This window comes from Misgurnus anguillicaudatus, chromosome 2, assembly GCF_027580225.2.
Source record: "Misgurnus anguillicaudatus chromosome 2, ASM2758022v2, whole genome shotgun sequence".
NCBI lineage: Eukaryota > Metazoa > Chordata > Actinopteri > Cypriniformes > Cobitidae > Misgurnus > Misgurnus anguillicaudatus.
Window position 1 is genome coordinate 15,075,141 of NC_073338.2, and position 21,765 is coordinate 15,096,905.

General features: G+C 38.4%; 2 protein-coding genes across 10 annotated transcripts in view; both read left to right on the forward strand.

Annotated features, from left to right (window-relative positions):
* Positions 1–21,765, forward strand: part of LOC129441866 (mannose-binding protein A-like) — a 24,242-nt gene continuing 2,477 nt past the window's right edge. The window contains exons 1-4 of one of the 8 annotated variants that reach the window (XM_073873395.1): positions 1–1,384; positions 2,320–2,422; positions 5,029–5,100; positions 5,862–6,487. In XM_073873395.1, coding sequence (XP_073729496.1) covers positions 1,382–1,384; positions 2,320–2,422; positions 5,029–5,100; positions 5,862–6,472 — 789 coding nt within the window. In that variant the 5' untranslated portion in view covers positions 1–1,381 and the 3' untranslated portion in view covers positions 6,473–6,487. Of the gene's footprint in view, positions 1,385–2,319; positions 2,423–5,028; positions 5,101–5,861; positions 6,488–9,588; positions 9,782–10,459; positions 10,561–12,103; positions 12,178–17,920; positions 18,706–20,185; positions 20,269–21,765 lie in introns of those variants that run through there. The other 7 variants (XM_073873421.1, XM_073873418.1, XM_073873417.1 and 4 more) reach the window with 7 other exon arrangements.
* Positions 18,850–21,765, forward strand: part of LOC129443344 (uncharacterized) — a 19,792-nt gene continuing 16,876 nt past the window's right edge. The window contains exons 1-2 of one of the 2 annotated variants that reach the window (XM_073873360.1): positions 18,850–19,404; positions 20,003–20,105. In XM_073873360.1, coding sequence (XP_073729461.1) covers positions 19,402–19,404; positions 20,003–20,105 — 106 coding nt within the window. In that variant the 5' untranslated portion in view covers positions 18,850–19,401. The remainder of the gene's footprint in view (positions 19,405–20,002; positions 20,106–21,765) is intronic. The other variant, XM_073873363.1, reaches the window with a different exon arrangement.

Here is a 21,765-nt window from a genome sequence, read left to right on the forward strand (position 1 = left end):
TTCAATGGAATAGGTGGCGATAGCTGTGCCTGTGCAACATGCTTCGGCGGTGTGTGCGGTTCAGGATGCCCATCCATGTCACACGCGTCTATGTTTTCTCCGATAGAAAAGTTGTTTCCTTCAACGGTTGAACATTAATCCAACTCGTTCTTTAAAAGATCATCCTCGTCGCCATTTATGTTGTGTTGTCAATCCAATGATCAGACTTTTAGTTGTTCTTTTTAAGTTTTTATTCAGCACTCTCAACTACATACATACTCATGCTTTCTGTTTTCGTTCCGTTCTCCTCTCGCTCTCGCGATATCACTATACTACACTGGATCTTGTGGATTGAATCTGAGTCGCTTCTGACTCTCACGGGGACCGGCAGGTAACTCTTCCTTGGTTATTCTCTCTTTCGTAGCCCACACATGAATTATGGTTGAATATTCTCTGCTTTCTCTCCTTCTTTGTGTCTCTTAAATGTACCGCAGGCAGACAGGTGGACAGGCACATGCTTGGGGCTTAAGCCCTGTGAGGCTCAGGCAGCTGGAGAAGATGTGTAGGCATGCAGCAACTTCTAGCCTGTCTCGCTAGGGCAGACTTCTGATGAACACTTAGCCGTTGACTTCCCAACAGGTAGTGGAACATTCCCACAACAACACAGAGCCCTTGGCTCAGATCTACAGACTGGCAGCAGAGAACACACAAATTTCTTTCAACAGTAATAATACTCAAGTGAACATACAGGGAGAGATACAACACCTTTTTGTTTCAGGCAGGAAAGGGGCAGATGGCGGCACAGGCCGATGCTGCTGCAGTATTTGGACTAGCACGTCCACTCTTGGTACCTCAGAGGGAGGTAGGTTGAGGTACATGGTCGTGTCGTACAGCGTACCGCCAGAGTGAGACCGACCGCTTCAAATCTCCTTTCCTTCAGAAAACGGGTCAAGCGATTTAGACATGGGCTGACATCTGGAAACACTCACAAGTGTGCACCAAAAAAACCCTCAAAATCCATGTGTCCACAACAATCAACGGACAAGACCCAAAGCATAACTAAACCAGAATCCAGACTTTATGCTCCGTCACAAGACACTCAACCTAAAAACATCTACAATATGATAATCAGATCTCCCCATTTAGGACTTGTTGTGGGGACATGAACACATTATTTGCTGAAGTCTTGTCATGATGTGATGGTGTCCGGTCTGAAAGTGCATTGCATATGTGCACATTGTGCAGGCAGTATATCTGAGAGGTGGTTCAGTTTCTTATCAGTTTAATCAACAACGACAAGCCCCTTAAATTACAAGCAAGAAGAGCCTCCTCTGTCCGGTCAGTTGTGTGATTTTGATAACTTGGACATCTAACGTTGGCTGTGATCTTCTCGTGCAGTAAAATGGTATGTAATGAATGCTATTTCAAAATAAATAAAAACAAATGCAAACAATCTATTATATAGTAAAAAAATGAACATATCTAGAAAAGTGAACTATCAAAATGTGGCAAACACATGTTTTTTGTTATATACAATACAAATGTCTACTTTTAATGACTACAGTCTGTATACTGTATGCTGTTCAACTTGTTTACTGTAATGTAAATACAGAAGAAAAGCTCATCTGAGATACATTTAAATGACTGCATTGAATATATGGTGTAGTGAATTACATCTTTACCATCTGAATGAAAATTGGTTTATTTGCCTATGTGTGCACATCCACACACAAACAAAAAGTTTGTTGGGGTGTTCAGGATCAGGACTTACATATATACAGTATATACTGTACATGAACAAGACATTGAAACAAAATTATAATATTTACAAATAGAATTAATGAATTAAATATGAATTAAATAAACCTAATTTCGTTTTGGTAATTCAGTCTTAAATTTTCTGAACTGAGCAAGCTTTAAATTGTTGTTTATGACAAGATTTTGTGTCTTGTATCATGAGACAAACGTTTCCTGTTTACAAATCACACATATCTGATGCTTATTTCCTCAATATTATCATGAGACATGAAGTTTGCTTTTGTGAATGTTTGCTTAAAAAACAGAATAATAAAATACTATCTATTTAGTGTTAAAATAATAATATTATTGATTAACATGTAAGGTCTGTTACAGTTTTGAAGCATTTAACAGAGGCTTCATTACAGAGCTGTTTACATAGTGATTTAGTTTCAATGAAGCTTGTAGGTCATATATTTTAATTTTCAAACAATAAAAAACTCACACAATCGTGTTTTGTCACACAATCTAATATAGACTAAAATAAACAAGTATATTCTCAATGGAAATGTTCTCTAATTTTTTCCCACTGTGAACTATCAGGTGTTGCTGTTGAAGCCGTACATCAGTGTCCTTCTGCTGCTTCAGATCAGACAACAATTATTGGCTCAAAACAGTGGACCTAAAGGAGAGAAGGGAGATCGAGGTGAGTGAGTGAAATCTAGCAGTATTTGGCTGTTTTAATGTCATACAAGGTGTTTCTCAATGTTAAGGATACTTCCTTGGCAGTACTGGTCCTTCCAAGTCACTTCCTTCAGAGGCTAGGTGAGGCTCCTCTTTAGCATTTGGAGAACACGTAAATTGAACAGGCTAGCAAGTGCACGTCATTACGTCAGTGAAAAGGTGTGTTTCGGCATTGTGCACATAGGATTGTCGGGGATTTGAGAGTGTGAATGCTACACGTATGCATCCTTTCCTGTATATGGGATATTTTTTTGAGTAAAGTGCTCAGTCCTAAGTTTAAATTCCGAGGATCTTCGACATTGGAACAGTCCTTTGATGGATATCGATGATGCAGCATCCTAGAAATTCGGCTTTCAAGGATCCTTCCTTGACATTGAGAAACACCTACAGCAGGGATCCCCAAATCTTACCCTGGAGGGCCAGAGCACTGCAGAGTTTAGCTCCAACCCTGATCAAACACACCTGAGCAAGCTTATCAAGGTCTTCATGATCACTAGAAAATCACAGGTGGGTAAGTTGGATTAGGGTTGGACCTAAACTCTGTAGTCCCCCGGCCCTCCAGGGTAAGATTTGGGAACACTGGCCTACAGTATCATACTGCCAATGGCAGTGTCATGGCAATCCCATATATAGGAGGTAATAAACCAGTTCCATAACACTTTAAGGCATTGCCTTTATTTATAGGAATTTAGTGTAAACTTTACCCATCGGGGTCCTATTTTCAAGCTATGTGCTATTGAAGACAACATTGGCTGGGTTGCAAGTGGGGTTGTCCATTTTCTATAAAGACCCTTATGCCATTTGACCACAAGACTGTCAATCAAGATTACACTGGATGTTAGGGCAGGCCCAGCTGGGCAATATACATAAGACCCATCTTCCAGCAAACACTGCTGGGTGTATATGGGCTTCCGATACCATCTGATCTCTCTAATGAAGCCAATATGGAAGTGATTTAAACTGCAATTCATCGACTGGCCGCTAGAGGCTGGCTCCAAAAGGGAGTAAATTCCAAAGACCCCATGTTAAAATGCCCAACTTTACAGTAGAAAATAATGTTTACAGCCTGGTACATAAAGTGTTTTTGGTCTGTATAACAAATTTTGCCCTTTATGACAACTGTGAGGGAGGTGAATTTTTTTGTAACTCATCCGTTTAAATTATATTTAGTCTTAAAGTTCTGCATAATTAAGGGCGTGGTCTCATGAGTGACGGTTGAACAGCCACTGCTGTCACTAGAGTCGAGCTGGGTGGCATGGTTTCAGCAACCAGCCACCTCAGCTTCACCCACGTTCCGCCTCTTTATCCATTTTCGGATATCCGCGAGTGATGCACAGTGATGCGCGGCCAAGACAGCGAAGGCAGGCACAGCCTACCTTAAGCTTCAAAAACGATCTTCAGAAACCTATGGATGATGTCACGGACACTACGTCCATCTTATTTTACAGTCTAGGGTCCACACAATAATGGGCATTACTGTTCCTGGAGGGCCACTCTCCTGAAAAGTTTAACTCAAACCCTAATCAAACACACCTAAAAAATCTAATCAAAGGCATCAGGATGACTTGGGCCTTTTCCCAAATGGCACACTCTGGACTTGTGAACCTCCTTAGAGTCCACACTTTGATGACATCATGTAGTGCAGACCTTAGGGAGCCTTGACGCGAGTCCAAGAGGGTGCACCAGAGTTGTATTTTCGGACAGACTTAAGCGTCATGCTGGAAATAGGGAGAGAAGTTGCCCATCAGTGTGAACTCCTCCTCTCCATCGTCTGATTGATCTGATGGCTCTTTTGCAAGAACTTCTGGGTTGGTAAAGTGCGTGAAGCCAGCAGCAGTGCGGGCCTCACCGAAGACTGCATCAAGGGTGCAAGGGGGCGCTGATGAGCAGACTTCAGAGTGTAAAAATGACAGATCGGACACCTTACAGGCTCGTCGACCAATGCCATTTGGGACAGGGCCAACAATATGGCTTTCAGCTGTGTAGGGTTGGAGCTAAAATTTGCAGGACATTGGCACTCCATGACCAGGAATGACTGCAATAGAGTATAAAAGTGAGGTTAAAGTAGTGTTGCATTAAGTTATAGAATTAAGTGATTAGTTTAGTGATAATTAAGCCATTTGTTATTGTTTTACTGAAATGTTCATTTAAAGTCAGCATTATCATGATCTGTGTTCTTTAGTGTTGCACTTTACACTTGACTCACATTGCTTTAATTCCGTTTCATCAATAGCAGCACTGTTTTAGTAGGAATGTGTTGAGAAACAAAGATATTTATTGGCTAAAGGTAAAAAAGTGTTGTATGTTTGACAATATGATTTACAGCAGCACTCCTGTAAAAATACAGTACATGGCAAGAAATTCAGTTAGAACTACCACTGTTTCTCTGTAAATTATTCAAATTATTCAAACGGCACATTTATTTGTAGTACTACACAGTAATTCTATATACAGTAAAAACTGTAAACAAAACCAAGTTATTCTTCCACTTATTTGCTGGAAATTTGCAGCAAAACATTTTACATTTTAAAAACAGAGGGCTGGAGAATTATTTTTTTTTTTATTCAGGACTGCAGGGACCACCAGGTAATGCAGGACCGCCTGGACCACATGGATTTAAAGGAGACAGAGGAGACCCAGGTGAACCAGTATTTAACGTTACAAGTTATATTTGGTTATAATAAGTAGCCAGGGACATTTCTTAGTTTGTTGTTCAGAAGTAACACTGTGAAACAGGGACATCCCCAGTTGAGTTCCAGAGGGAGGTAACGTTTCTCTTGCCTCCACTCAATCCATTGACTTTTAATATACCCTCTGAAGCAGAGGTCTCCAATCCAGGTTCCTTGAGGTCAGCAGCCCTGCAGAGTTTAGCTTTAATTCCAACCAAACACACTAACATGTCACTTCCAAATAATCGCGTTGATTAGAGTTGGAGCTCAACTTTGCAGGACACTGACCATCAAGGACAGGGATTGCCCACCCCTACTCTAAAACAGGCAGTGAATTTAGTAAGTGGAGGTTATTGAAAAAATGGAGAACGGTCATGTGAGATACATTGCTAACATATTATCCCTCAAATGCTTTATTTTCTATTCTTATAGTGTGTTTGTTATACTTAGCATAGGGTTAGCATTACCAATGCAAAAGGTCATGGGTTTGAACCCATGGAACACAAATACTGATAAAAATATAAAAATCTTAAAATGCACTGTAAGTCTTTTGTAGAAAGCCTCTACCAAATGCATTAAAATGTAAAATGCCAGTGCCTGCCACAAATAGGAGGTCGCCCACATTTGCATTTCTTAAGGTTTTTTTGAGAGTTTAGGTGTATGAGTACCGTGAGTAATGTAGTGACAAGAGTTAAAGATTTGAGAGTATTAATCCACTAATTACTGTCACAGGTTCACTTGGCCTAAAAGGTGAGCAGGGACCACATGGCCCACCTGGCTTCACTGGCTCACCTGGCCTAAAAGGTGAGCAGGGACCACATGGCCCACCTGGCTTCACTGGCTCACCCGGCCTAAAAGGTGAACAGGGACCACCTGGCCCACTTGGCTATACTGGCTCACCTGGCCTAAAAGGTGAACAGGGACCACATGGCCCACCTGGCTTCACTGGCTCACCTGGCCTAAAAGGTGAGCAGGGACCACATGGCCCACCTGGCTTCACTGGCTCACCTGGCCTAAAAGGTGAGCAGGGACCACCTGGCCCACTTGGCTATACTGGCTCACCTGGCCTAAAAGGTGAACGGGGACCACCTGGCTTTACTGGCTCACCTGGCCTAACAGGTAGGCCAGGACTAGATGGCTTACATGGCCTAAAAGGTGAACAGGGACCGCGTGGCCCACCATGGAAACAAGGTATTTTATATGAAGATATTATAAGAATAGAGATATTTCAAAGCTTTACCCTGATTCTGAATTTACATTGTTCTTCCTTCCTAATATGGCAAAAATGTGATGTGGTATTTACCTGTATTTACTTTATTTATTTCAAGTCTCTGTTCTGGTGATAAAGATTCAGCTTCACCTGCTATGATGAGATAAGCAAAGCCCTATTTGTTTCTCATAGGGACATAAGGTATTTTTAACATTTACAGCGGGTAGTCAGCAAGTGAAGCTGGTATAAATAAAAGAAACTCACAAAAAACATTTAAAATGGCCCATTATCATAGCAACAGGTACTAAATACAATTTTAAAATGTGTTTAATTATACATATTTTATGTAAACCAAATATCCGGGTCAAAGGAATAATCATGTCATTAACCACATAAGAAGTACATTTCAAGGTGTTTAGAATGATAAACTCACAACGCAAATTTCTCTTTGAACACCGAGGAGCCATGCAAATGTATTTTTGCAAACATCCTCATGAGAAAGAATTACCGTCTGAATAGGACTAAAGACTTTATCATCCACTTAAATATTACAAAACGTTCATGTTCCAAGCTGAAACATCCCATTAGACAATGACTTAAAAGCATCTTGTTACAATTGTAATTTGTTCTGTTTTTAGGGCATCTTGGAGGTGACATCACATCTCTAAAATCTAAGATCCAGCATCTAAATGCCAAGATTGCCATGATAGAGAAATTTGCAAGTTTTGATGCATTCAGAAAGGTTGGACAGAAATACTTTGTTTATGATGGCCTTGTAGAAAGTTTTGATAAGGGGATCAAATGGTGCAAGGAAATTGGTGGAGCAATTGCTTTGCCAAAAAATGCTGATGAAAACCAAGCGATGTTAAGATTATCGGTAGCCAGTGGATTAAGTGGTCACAGGCCATATGTTGGAGTCACAGACAGAGATAAAGAAGGACAGTTTGTAGACATTGATGGAAAACCCTTGACTTTTACCAAATGGGGTTCAGGTCAACCTGATGATTATAAGAGAGCACAAGACTGTGGTGGTCTCATAGTGGATTCAGGTTTTTGGGATGATGTTGGTTGTGATGATCCGCATTATATCATATGTGAAATAGAAATCAAATAATGTGTCTCATTTAAGATATAAGTAACTATACAAATCAATTTATACACTGTTAGAAATCTGTATAATATTCACACAGAATGCATGTTTTCATCTGACTGTCAAATATATTTACTTAACAACATTACAGTTAAATATACAAAAACAAATAGTATCTCCTTTATTCGTTTTATTAAATGTATGTTTTTTAAAAGATTTTTTATAATTGTCAAACAAAATAAAAGCCTCTTCATGCCAGCTTCACATTTCATGTTTGCCTGTAACCATTGCAACATACACACACCTAAAGGATTATTAGGAACACCTCTTCAATTTCTCATTAATGCAATTATCTAATCAACCAATCACATGGCAGTTGCTTCAATGCATTTAGGGGTGTGATCCTGGTAAAGACAATCTCCTAAACTCCAATGCCTTGTTGATGCTAGAGGTCAGAGGAGAACGGGCCGACTGATTCAAGCTGATAGAAGAGCAACTTTGACTAAAATAACCACTAGTTACAACCGAGGTATGCAGCAAAGCATTTGTGAAGCCACAACACGCACAACCTTGAGGCGGATGGGCTACAACAGCAGAAGACCCCACCGGGTACCTCTCATCTCCAATACAAATAGGAAAAAGAGGCTACAATTTGCACAAGCTTACCAAAATTGGACAGTTGAAGACTGGAAAAATGTTGCCTGGTCTGACGAGTCTCCATTTCTGTTGAGACATTCAGATGGAAGAGTCACAGTTTGGCGTAAACCGAATGAGAACATGGATCCATCATGCCTTGTTACCACTGTGCAGGCTGCTGGTGGTGGTGGTGTAATGGTGTGGAGATGTTTTCTTTGCATTGTTTCTGACCATGTCCATCCCTTTTTGGCCACTATGTACCTATTCTTTAATGGCTACTTCCAGCAGGATAATGCACCATGTCACAAAGCTCGAATCATTTCAAATTGGTTTCCTGAATGTGTCAATGAGTTCACTGTACTAAAATGGTCCCCACAGTCACTGAATCTCAACCCAATAGAGCATCTTTGAGATGTGGTGGAACGGGAGCTTTATGGCCTGGATGTGCATCCCACAAATCTCCATCAACTGCAAGATGCTATCCTATCAATATGGGCCAACATTTCTAAAGAATGCTTTCAGCACCTTGTTGAATTAATGCCAAGTAGAATTAAGGCAGTTCTGAAGGCAAAAGGGGCTCAAACACAATATTAGTATGGTGTTCCTAATAATCTTTTAGGTGAGTGTAGTTAAACAGTGAACATAATAACAAACATGCAAGATAAGACAAATTAAATGAAAAAAAAAAAACATTTACACTTTGGGTGGCAATTTACAAGTTTGTTTTGTGTTTCTCTTAGAGTGAAGTGTAACTCGATATTTAGTCGATATAAGTTCACTGTAAATACTGTAAAATTTGTGAGTGCTGTAATATCACAAAAATACAGCATGTAAAAATCTGTTGTTTTGTCTGTAAAACCTGGCAGCTTCACTGTAAACAAGTGCTTTAAATTTTACTGAAACTGTTTGCAATAAGCTGTTTTTTATAATTTAAAGTGTTACTGTTTTTTTACAGCAGTACACTGAATAATAGTAAGATATTGGCACACTCTAAAAACAAACGGTGCTATATAGCACCAAAAGTGGTTCTTTGCTCGTAATCATAGAAGAACCGTTTTTAGTGCCATGTAGCACTGGTGAAGCACCTGTGTAGAACCATATAGTGCTATGAAGAACCAAATGTGGTGCTATAGTGGTGCTATATGGCCCCTATATGGTTCTACACAGGTGCTTCACCGGTGCTATATGGCACTAAAAACGGTTCTTCTATGGTTACGATTCAAATCAACAGTTTTGGTGCTATATAGCACCGTTTGTTTTTTTAGAGTGCAGCATGGATGCTAACCCCAAAATAAGTGCTGGAATCTTCATCCTCCAATATAACACAAAACAAGAACATATGCCATCATGAAACCTCATAGTCTATGTGTTCACAACAAGCAACGGACAAGACCCAAAGTATGACTGAATCTGAATCCAGACTTCATGCTCTGTCACAAGACACTCAACCAAAAAACATCTACAAGCCTGATCGGACCGTGAAAATTAGATCCTCTTTAGGACTTTGTGTCATGAATTCATTATTTTTGTAGTTTTATCATGTGATGGTGTGGTGTCAAGTCTAAAAGTGCATTGCACAATGTGCACATTATGCTGGGAGTGTGTCTGTGAGGTGGGTCAGTTTCTCATAACAAGAGCCACTTTTGCCGGTCACTTGTTTGACTTTGATAACTTGGGCATCTATCGTTGGCTGTGATCTTCTCCTGCAGTAAAATGGTATGTAATGAATGCTATTTCAAAATGAATGAAAACAAATGCAAACAATCTACTATAGAGTAAAAAGAGGAATGGTAATATGAGCTTATTTATATATATGTTGCAACACGTGCATATTTTTGTTATACACAATACTAACATCTACTTTTAATGACTACAGTCTGAATACTGTATGTTGTTAAACTTGTTTACTGTAATGTTAAAATGCAGAAGAAAAGCTCATCTGAGAAACATTTATATGACTGCATTGAATAATTTAGTGTAGTGAATTACATCTTCACAATCTGAATTAAATGGGTTGTATTTGCATAAATGTGCACATACACACAAACAAAGAGTAGGTTGTGGTCTTCAGGATCTTGGAGGACTTGCATACATATTTAAATGAAACGATGAAAGAAAAAGTTTAATATGTATGAATAGTAATTAAGTATTCAAATTATGTAAAATGAACTAAATTAAGGTATACAAGCTGTTTCTGAGCTTTAAAATGTTGTCTTGTAAACAGGAAACGTCTGTCACATGGCACAAGTCACACATATCTGGAGTTAATTTCCTCAATATTATCATGAGACATGAAGTGTGTGCTTTTGTGAATATTTGCTTTAAAAACACAAAATAAAAAGCTATTTATTTAAAAGTAATGGTGTCTAAAGTTTTCCCACTGTGAACTATCAGGTGTTGCTGTTGAAGCCGTACATCAGTGTCCTTCTGCTGCTTCAGTTCAGACAGCAACTATTGGCTCAAAACAGTGGACCTAAAGGAGAGAAGGGAGATCGAGGAGTGAGTGAATAAATGTGTGAAGTGATCGTGTCAGCAGGGCCGGTTCTAGACATTTGGAGGCCCCCTGCACCACTCATTTCTTCCACTTTTTAGAATAAACACAAAGCACCAGAAAAAATACGGTTCTTAACCTTCTAAGTATATATCTTTTATTACTATTTGTACATTTTCACTAATATATGTACACACATACAAGAACTGTATGTTTTTTGTGTACATGTCTCTTTTCCCTGTATTTGTGTTTCTTCACAATCAGTATTGCTCCTCTCTCTCTTTGCCCTGTCTCCAGTGTTCTTCAAAAACCTCATCATTGATCCTACAACATATTTTAAAAAGTATACCAGTAGCCTAATGTCATGAGAACGTCTACATTGTTTTTTACAGAGTAAAAATAAACTTTAGTACAGTAAGTTATGACATGTACTTCAAAATTATTAAAACTTTAAATCTAACTGGTTATTATCAATTTAAAACGAGTAAGCATTTAAGTAAGCCAGGATTTTAGTAGTAGTTTTGCTGTAATTTGTTCAGTAATTTATTTATTTTGCAATAACACAGAACAAGGAAAACATCTATACAGAACAACATTACATTTACAGAAGTACACTTGCTGGACATCACTTCAGTTCATAAACATCACTGCCTTTTATAGTTATTTTCTATTTGGCTATGAACAGGATTTCCCCTAAAAAACAATGATTTGTTGCACATAATGCCATTGCAATACATTAAACACACTATATATACACAAATAAACTGCTAGTGGAAGTGAAACGGACAAACTAAGCAAAAAGAACAGTTTGTTGTTAAAAAAATATGTTTATGTTTATTAAGTAGTATGTTTGAGCAACTAAACAACAGCGTAGCTTATTTACAATATACAGATATTTGAAACAATTAAACATACTCTATTGTATTTGATCCTTGTCTTTAACTCAAATTTATTTACTGTAATATAATCCAAATCAGTTCCTGACGCGATGTTATTATATGTGCAATTTCATCACGTCCGACAGTCTCGAGTGGATGCGTTAAACCGGCAAAGTCAGTGAAATAAAGCGAATGTTCCGGATTTGGCAAAGGTTACATTACAGATTACTTCAAAAGATGATGACAAATCACATACCTTCATCACGCGCTGCACTTTCTTTGCGTGCCTGCTTTGCCTTTCGCTTAGCAGCCCCCGAAAGATGCACTCGTTTAGGCGCCATAATAAAATCATTGACTTTTTGCAGAAAAAAACTGTTTTGCATATCGATCTTATCTTACGTTCAGAGGGCGGGAGCTGCGGGACCCACATACGTGGTTTCACTACAGGTGAGTGACAATTAATTTATAGCCAATAGAAAAAGAGACCACTTGTTGCTGTCCATCCTGATTGGTGTATTAGCGTATAGGGATTTTATGGCTATGGAGGCCCCACCTCTAAGCTCGAGGCCCTAGGCAATTGCCTACTCTGCCTATAGGTGGCGCCGGCCCTGCGCGTCAGTGCTTTACGTGTAAATACAGAGATCTGGAGAATTATTTGTTTTTATTCTCAGGAGTGCAGGGACCACCAGGTAACGCAGGACCAACTGGACCACGTGGACTCCCAGGAGACAATGGAGACCCAGGTTATTTTTTAATATAGTATACAGAATTTGTACAAATGAATGTGGTATAACATTTTTCTTTAAAGTTGTGTACAATTTAAGAGGATCTTTTGACAAAAATTCAATATAATATACATAACGATTTTTTTAGTGATGTATAAAGACTTTATATAGTAAACATGTTTTTTTATTACCTTAAAATGAGCCGTTAAATTAACCCCTTATGGAAGTCGCCGTCATGTTTCTAAAGTAGCCTTAAATGGACAAACTGTTCTACAGAGCGTGTTTTGACCCTATGTTGTCTCAGACGATAACGTGTTTGTCCTTTGGCGGCTACCATAGCTTTAATATGCGTTTCGAAAAGGACGGGTGACCTTTGGACTGAATCGTTGGTTGTAATTTACAGTCTTACTGCTATTTGCCGCTACAACTCCCTGATTGCACCTTGAAAACATTTCTAAAGTATCTGTTACTATCCAGACCTTCATATCGAAGGTCTGTTGAGCCATGGTCGCCTTGATTGTCCAAGGACCGCCTAAGAGGCCGCATAACTGACACATAAAGCAACCAATTACGTTTTTGTTTTGTTTCGCATCACATATAGGGGCGTGGAGATTTCGCCACAATAATACTGAATATTGCACACTATATAAGTGGGACTAGGCCCCTGGGACATGGCCGAATCATTTCCAAACATCTCCAAAATTATTTAAACAATATAAAAACACATGAAAAATCACACACATTCTTTTTTAAATGCAGCGTTTATTCGATCTTGATGAAGCATACTGTCACCAATGTGACACTTTTACGATCAGACAGTTTTATGTTGTTTCTGGACTGAATGTTAAAGATTGTGACACACACAACCAATCATAGGATGTCTTTAAATCTGTTGAAGTGTTTCCAGATAAGTTTTCAGTATACATCACACATTCAGCCAATAGCCTGTGGCCGTGACATCTGAGACTATAGGCCTTTATCACAGTCCATGTGTCATCACTTCCCACTAGGGCTGTAACAATTAATCGTGCAAATGTGCATTTTCTCAATGAATAAATTTGAATAAATTAGGGTGAAATCCCAGCACATCCAAAAGCCAGAGGGCGCTCTCATGCAAAAACTCCAATTGTGCCACAGAAGTACCATTACAAACACTATTCCAGAAAATAACGATAAGAATATTTATATTGCCGTTCTTCAAATTGTTTCAGGTATTTTCAAGATTTTCATAAACCGACTTCTGGCTTGTTGGAGCAATGGAGGCGCGAAGGTTTACAATATCACTGCAGAATCTTTCCCAAATCACTAACGTTTATACGATTGTGGAAAATCATTTACAAACGAAAGTATCCAAACTTGAGAAGGTAGTTAAATTCTTCAATGAAATTACATCTTCAATTATGAAGGGAATTGTAATTTTAAAGTTTGTTTATTTTCTGGACTTGGCTAACATGCTACCTAGCTGGCTAAACCATTATTGTCTTTAAATGAAAACGTAACGCATAAAACTTACAAAGTCGCTTACAAAAACGTACAAAGTCGCAGCAGATACATTTTTCAATTCTTTGCTGTGGTGGTTGTTATTATAATACTGTTTTTGTGCAATAGTATCTGATGGTGAGGTTTTATCAGGGCACAGTGTTACCGGTCCATGTAGAAAAATGAATAGCCACACTTTTTTCCATGTAAACCTGTTCAGGATGAACTGTATTTAGGTCCAGTTAAAGGTTGTTACAGTGGTAGCGCGTTAAATTGCAGTTGCAGTGTTCAAATAAAAAATGTTAGACTGCTGTTGCAGTAAATTTATGTTGATGTTTTGTTTGTATTCTAATTGTAAACAGTATATAACAGAGGTCCCCAACCACCTGTTTTTCAGCTGAGTTCCAGCTTTCTTTAGCTGAGCACTTTGGTAGCTGTGATACTTCAGCTGTAAGCCGACTGGCTGCTGTGGTAATGTTCCGCCCGTCCTCCACTTTGATTGGACGGCCGTGTGAGAACTGACATTGACGTGCTGAGCTTTTAACCCAAAGTTGAATATTTTTCAACTCTCAGCACTGAGCGTTTTCAGTGCGAAAGAAAACCGCTAGATGGAAACAATTGAAAACATGCGCCAGCCATGGGCTTAAAAGCGTTGGTGTGCACGCCCCCATAGATATTTCAAACCTTTACCCTGATTCTAAATTTACATTGGTCTGCCTTCCTAACTAAATGTGATGTAGTATTTACCTGTATTTACAGTATTTCACGTGTCTGCACACTTGTAGTTCTGGTGATAAAGATTCAGCTTCACCTGTTATGATGAGATAACCAAAGCCCTATTGGGACTTTAATTGTTTCTAATAGAGACTTAAGGTATTTTTATATTTGCAGGGGGTAGTCGGCAAGTGGAGCTGACATAACTAAAGAGACGAAACTCACAAAAACATTTAAAATGGCCCATTATAATAGAAACAGGCAGTGGCGGTTGATGCTAAAATATTTACTATAGTAATGCAGAACTGTTTTGTTGTTGTGGCTGGTAGCTACTTGGCGCTTCCGTGACGTGACACCAAAGGTTTGGGGACATCAAGTTACTTTGCGCAATTAACTCTTTCACCACCAGCGTTTTTTAAAAAAGTTGCCAGCCAGTGCCAGCGTTTTTCATGATTTTCACAAAAGTTTAATGCCTTCCAGAAAATGTTCTTCTTCAAATATATAAACATACAATATACCAAATGAAAGAACAGACCCTCTGCTTTCAAACAAAATAAACCGTTTCATCCTTCAGTAGTTCTTTTGTAATCAGCTTTTGGATATGGGTAGGTTTCTGCAAAAACACCACATTTTGAGCAAAAAGCAGAGATAATTCCATTTTTGTGACGGATTTTTCATAGAGATCCCATTCAGAGCGATCTTTAAAACAGACACGGACATGCAGCAGCTTGCCATAGGGCAATACTTCCGGTTTTAAAAAGTTCTGGAAGGGTGCCACCTAGTGGATAATAGCGCTATTGCGGAAAGACGGAAATACTCGTCATTGGCGGGGAAGCGTTTTCTCTTTATTGACGAGATATCTCGTCAATGGCGGGGAAAGAGTTAACGTTGTGGAAGTTACGTTGCCACGTAGGCCTACGTAATTTAACCTTATCAAAGAACGTAATAAAATATAAAAATATATATTCCCAAATATTTAATATATATGCTAAAAGGAATTAGACGCAACATATCTGTTTTTAAATTTTGTTTTTAATGACCCACCCCGCATTAAAGTTACAATTTCTTTACCCGCCCCAACCCGACCTGTGTGTTACTATTATTCAAGCTCTCAGTGGAAGAATGTACAGGTGTGAAGTGTTTGGAAAAATAGGTCCACAAGTTTACAACGAATGGTAAAACACCTCTTGGAAAGCAGCGATTTTTGTGTGAGCATATCAGTAAACACCCCTGACCACTCGGTGAGTTTCACGTCTTTGTTAACGAAAGTGTAATGCATTTTAGGAAGGATTGTTCCTGTCCCACTAAACACAGGACGTCGGATAGACAATGCAGATCATGTCTATATTGGGTCCGTCGGTCCATGACCAATTCTGGACATCTATTTAACGTCCAAACTAGGTCCACTATTTGGACGTCATATTTACGGGCAACATTTGACGTTTGAACTGGGTAATTTTTTGGATGTCATTTGGACGTCATATGTACGGCAACATTTGACGTTTGAACTGGGTAATTTTTTGGACGTCATTTGGACGTCTATGACAGGCCTATGTCTATATTACATGATTAGGCCTATAAAAATTAGTTTATTTACAAATATCAGGATTGTTGTACCAACATGATTAATACTTATGAATAGTCTATATTATTTATACAGTACAGTTTTTTCTGCTTTCTTGAATTATATACAAATTCATCTAAATGTACAATTAAAAATCTGTAATTAAATGTGTAGTTCGTTATATTAAAAGTATATGATCATACTACCAATTTAACATGAAAATATTGTCACATATTCTCATGATGTTGAGGTTAGCGAAACTTGCTTGCAATCCAGAGATCGGTAGTTCGAATCCCGCGGCCGGCACGAAATGACTAAAGTGTTTCGTTGTTGCAATGGATGGGTAAACTGCAGAGACAATCATCTCTTTTTGCTTTTTTCATGTCTATTTTCCTTACACGGAGGTCCTACGGATGTCAACCTTTAGACGTGCAGAACACATCGAAAAAAAGACGTCACCTGGTGTTACAAAACAACCCCTTTTATGGACCGGATTCGGACGTCCAAAAATTACATGAACAAGACGTCATTCCAACGTCACTTTGCGCAGTTGGGTGTGCACCTATACACACATTGTAGAGGTGGGAGGTGAAACAACAAATATCCGAAAATTCTTGTGGCAGCCGCATATGTCGAAATTTCAGTCAAAACCGTTCTATTTCATCATAATCTGAAAATCACAGACCAGTACATTACAACAAAGTCGACCAAGTCATAGAATATACCAGATTATCTGAGCATTATGTCCATGCAAAGGCAGCTGAAATGCGCAACATAATTTTACGCAGTCTATCATGCAGACTTTCAAACAGCAAACAGGGAAAACAATAAAATGCATGACTTACATTGCAGGTCACAACAGGTCGTTTTTACAAAGCTCATCGTTCTGAGAAAGCACGGTGTTAACCGATTGTCCAGCTATCCCGTACATCGTGATTGGCCGAATACCTCAATTATGTAAACGGAAATGTGACGTTCCTTCCCACGTTTTGAAAGATGAGCTCCCAAAGCAATAGTAAAACGAAGACGACATATTTTGTGTAGGACCTATTAGTATTTATTCAGCGATCGGCGGAAAAGGTAATCTGCACAGAACATTGTTGTTGTACGGAACATGGTTAGTCCACGTCATGTAAAACGACACTAACGAGATGCATACATACGTATGAACAAACCAGTGTACACAAAAAATATCATATTCTAATTAAATAAATACTTACAATCACACAAAGAATGTCCTTGGCGATGGTCAATGTCATTTCGTGTAACAGCTGTTCTAAATAACCTACATCTGATTGGTCAATAATAATCCTATGTCAGTATCTTGCCGCCCTATTTGTTCGACTGAGATGGGCAACCGCATTTGCCTGCATATTTACAGGGAAATTTTATCATTTCGGGGGAAAATGTGCAATAAATGGGAGTGGCAACACTTTTCATATCATTGAGAATAAAACAACCATCCCAACTTTACAAATTCAGGTTCTCCCTCCATGGGGATCATCCATTTCGAAAAGTAAAGCAGATAAGGACCCTCGGCCCACCATCTAAGAGGTCCCCCTGTAAAACGAATCTTGTCCGAATAGGGCTTTTGTCACCTAATGAGTTTGCACCCCTGGTGTATAGTAAACTATCTAAAGTTTAAGTTACCAGTTATTCTTTGTGTAGTTTGTCCACTTTGGGTGGAGATAAAAAGCAGGTGAATTGGGCGGCAGCAAGGACAGGTATTTTTCCAGTGAGGCGATAGGACATAAAGGATTCCCTGGCTGCTCAAACATAAATCCGCGTAGACGTTCTTTGTTTCTTTCACCAGCATCTTTGTGTTTTTTTGTGCATAAGCGTTGCAAACTTCTGGATGTTCTCATCCTTGCGTGTCACGGCTAAAAACTCAAGTTTGAATCGTCAGTAGGAAATTCTTTAAATATTAAAACACAGGCGCGTCACCGCCCATCAGACAATGACTTAAAAGCATCTTGTTACAATTGTAATTTGTTCTGTTTTTAGGGCGTCTTGGAGATGACATCACATCTCTAAAATCTGAGATCCAGCATATAAACGCCAAGATTGCAATAATGGAGAAACTTGCAAGTTTTGATGCATTCAGAAAGGTTGGACAGAAATACTTTGTTTATGATGGCCTTTCAGAAAAGTTTGATAATGGGATCAAATGGTGCAAGGAAATTGGTGGAACAATTGCTTTGCCAAAAAATGCTGATGAAAACCAAGCGATGTTAAGATTATCGGTAGCCAGTGGATTAACTGGTCATAAGCCATATGTTAGAGTCACAGACAGAGATAAAGAAGGACAGTTTGTAGACATTGATGGAAAACCCTTGACTTTTACCAACTGGGGTTTAAATCAACCTGATAATTATATGGGCGCACAAGACTGTGGTGCTCTCACAGTGGATTCAGGTTTTTGGGATGATGTTGGTTGTTATGATCCGCATCATATCATTTGTGAAATAGAAATCAAATAATGTGTCTCAATCGAGATATAAGTAACTATACAAATCTGTAGGATTTATACACTATTAGAAATATAATATTCACACAGAATGCATGTTATCTGACTTTCAAATATATATTTACTATTAAAGAACATTACATTTAAATGTACAAAAACAAATAATATCTCCTTTATTTGTTTTATCATTGTGTTATCAGTTTTATTAAATTAATGTTTATCATGTCTGCCTGTAACCATTGCGACATAGTTAAACAGTGAACATAATAACAAACATGCAAAATGAGTGACAAATTAAATGAAAAAACCATTTACGCTTTGAGTGGCAGTTTGGTTTGATTTGTGTTTATGTCTCTTAGAGTGAAGTGTAACTCAAAATTTAGTCGATATAAGTTCACTGTAAATACTGCAAAATTTACAAGAGTGCTGTAATCATCACATCCCAAAAATACAGCATGTAAAAATCTGTTGTTTTGTCTGTAAAACCTGGCAGCTGCACTGCAAATAAGTGCTTTAAATATTACTGAAACTATTTGCAATAAGCGGTTTAATCATTTAAAGTGTTACTGTTTTTTTACAGCAGTACACTGAATAATAGTAAAATATTGACAGCATGGATCCTAACCCCAACTCTATGGCCAGTTTCTCACAGTTTCAACCACTTGACAAACAATAAGTGCTGGAATCTTCATTCTCCAATATAACACAAAACATGAAAGACTTCATGCTCTGTCACAAGATACTCAAAAACATTTACAGGGCTGAACGAACCGTGACAATCAGATCCTCTTTAGGACTTTGTGTCATGAATTCATTTTTTTTTTTGTAGTAGTTTTATCATGTGATGGTGTGGTGGTCAAGTCTAAAAGTGCATTGCACAATGTGCACATTATGCTGAGAGGTGGGTCAGTTTCTCACAACATCAGTTTAAACAACAAGAGTCTCCTCTGTCCCGTCAGTTGTGTGATTTTGATAACTTGGACATCTATCGTTGGCTGTGATCTTCTCCTGCACTAAAATGGTATGTAATGAATGCTATTATTAATTAAAGTTTTTGTTATAAGCAATACTAACATGTACTTATAATGACTACAGTCTGAATACTGTATGCTGTTAAACTTGTTTACTATAATGTTAAAAGAAGAAAAGCTCATCTGAGATACATCTAAATGACTGCATTGAATAATAAACTGTTGTGAATTACATCTTTACAATCTGAATCAAATGGGTTTTATTTGCTTAAGTGTGCACATACACACACTAACAAAGAGTTTGTTGTGGTCTTCAGGATCTTGGAGGACTTACATACATATTTAAATGAAACGATGGAAGAAAAATTTTAATATGTATAAATAGTAATAAAGTATTCAAATGATGTATAATGAACTAAATTAAGGTATAAAAGCTGTTTCTGAACTGAACAAGCTTTAAAATGTTGTCTTTTGCCATGAGACAGACGTTTCCTGTTTACAAGTCACACATATCTGGAGTTAATTTCCTCAATTTTATCATGAGACATGAAGTGTTTGCTTTTGTGAATATTTGCTTTAAAACACAAAATAAAATGCTATTTATTTAAAAGTAATGGTGTCTAAGGCTTTGACACTGTGAACTATCAGGTGTTGGTGTTGAAGCCGTACATCAGTGTCCTTCTGCTGCTTCAGTTCAGACAGCAACTATTGGCTCAAAACAGTGGACCTAAAGGAGAGAAGGGAGATCGAGGTGAATAAATGTGTGAAGTGATCGGGTCAGAGCTTTACATGTATATACAGATATCTGGAGAATTATTTGTTTTTATTCTCAGGAGTGCAGGGACCACGAGGTAACACAGGACCACCTGGACCACATGGACGCAAAGGTTTCAGAGGATTGAGAGGAGCGCCAGGTTATTTTTTAATATAGTTTACAGAACTTTTACAAATGATTGTGGAATAGCATTTTTTTTAAGGTGCAATGTATAAAATTCAAGAGGATCTCTTGACAGAAATGCAATATAATATAAAGAACGATGTTTTCAGTGATGTGTAAAGACCTTACATAATAAACATGTTTTTATTACCTTAAAATGAGCCGTTAAATTAACCCCTTATGGAAGTCGCCGTCATGTTTCTAAAGTAATCCTAAATGGACACATGTTTTTTTTGTCCCTATGTTGTCTCAGAGGATGATGTGTTTGTCCTGTGGCAGCTACCATAGCTTTAATATGCATTTAAAATAAGGGTGTCTTTTGGACTGAGTCGTTGGTTGTAATTTACACTCTTACAGCTAGTTGCCGCTACAACTCCCTGATTGCACCTTTAAAAAATTACTAATATCAGTTACTATCCAGACCTTCATATCGAAGGTCAGTTGAGCCATGGTTGCCTTGAATGGCCAAGCACCACCCAAGAGGACACATGACTGACACAAAAAGCAACCAATTTTGTTTTGTTTCGTGTCTCATTTAGTGGAGATTTCGCCACATTATTAGACTGGTGTATTGCACACTATATGAGTGGGACCGGACGCCTGGGACATGGTCGAATCATTCACGAACGTCTCTAGAATTATTTTAGAAACACATTTCAATGTCGCACATATTTTTTTAAATGCAGCGTTTATTTGATCTTAGGCTACGTTTACACGAAACGATCTGAAGAAAAAACGCAAAAGTTGCATTATCACTTTTTATTACGTGTTCATACGAGCATTTTGGGGGGGATCTGCGTGCATATGGTGATGCAAAAGTGTGTGATATTCGATGTATTATGCACTCCAGGCGGCTAGGTGGCAATGTGAAGCACTGACACACAACAACACCAAGTCCGTGTGATTGCGTACAACCTTCTTCCTTCTTCTCCCAGTTCTCGTCCAACTGCTGGAAAGACTGTTGTATATTTATCAGAGCTGCTATGGCAACTTGAAGGTCCGGCGTATGGAAAAATCCGACATGTTTGTTGTTATTTTCCTGAACTGGCGCATGCCTGTGACGTAAACGCGTACGCTACGAGAGCCACCGTAAGCAGAATTGTTGCGTTTTTACCCTTTAAGACGGGAACGCGACGGTAGAGCGTTTTTAAACTCTGGAGACTGGTTTAACTTTTTTGCATTTTTAAGCCGCATAAACACTGTCACCATGTAAACGAAAGCCACATCTGATAAAATATTTTGACTTCGAATTTCCCAAAGTGTTTCCAGATATGTTCGGTATGCATCACACATTCAGCCAATAACCTGTGGCCGTAACATCTAAGGCTGAGACTATAGGCTTCCTTTTGAAAAAGTTCAATTGACTTTGCGTCAAATGCAAAACCTTCTTTTTCCAATCCTGAAATCTTATTGAGTAATGCCATGTTGTTTTAGTATGCAAATACTGACAGATTCTCCATTACAACATTGCTTC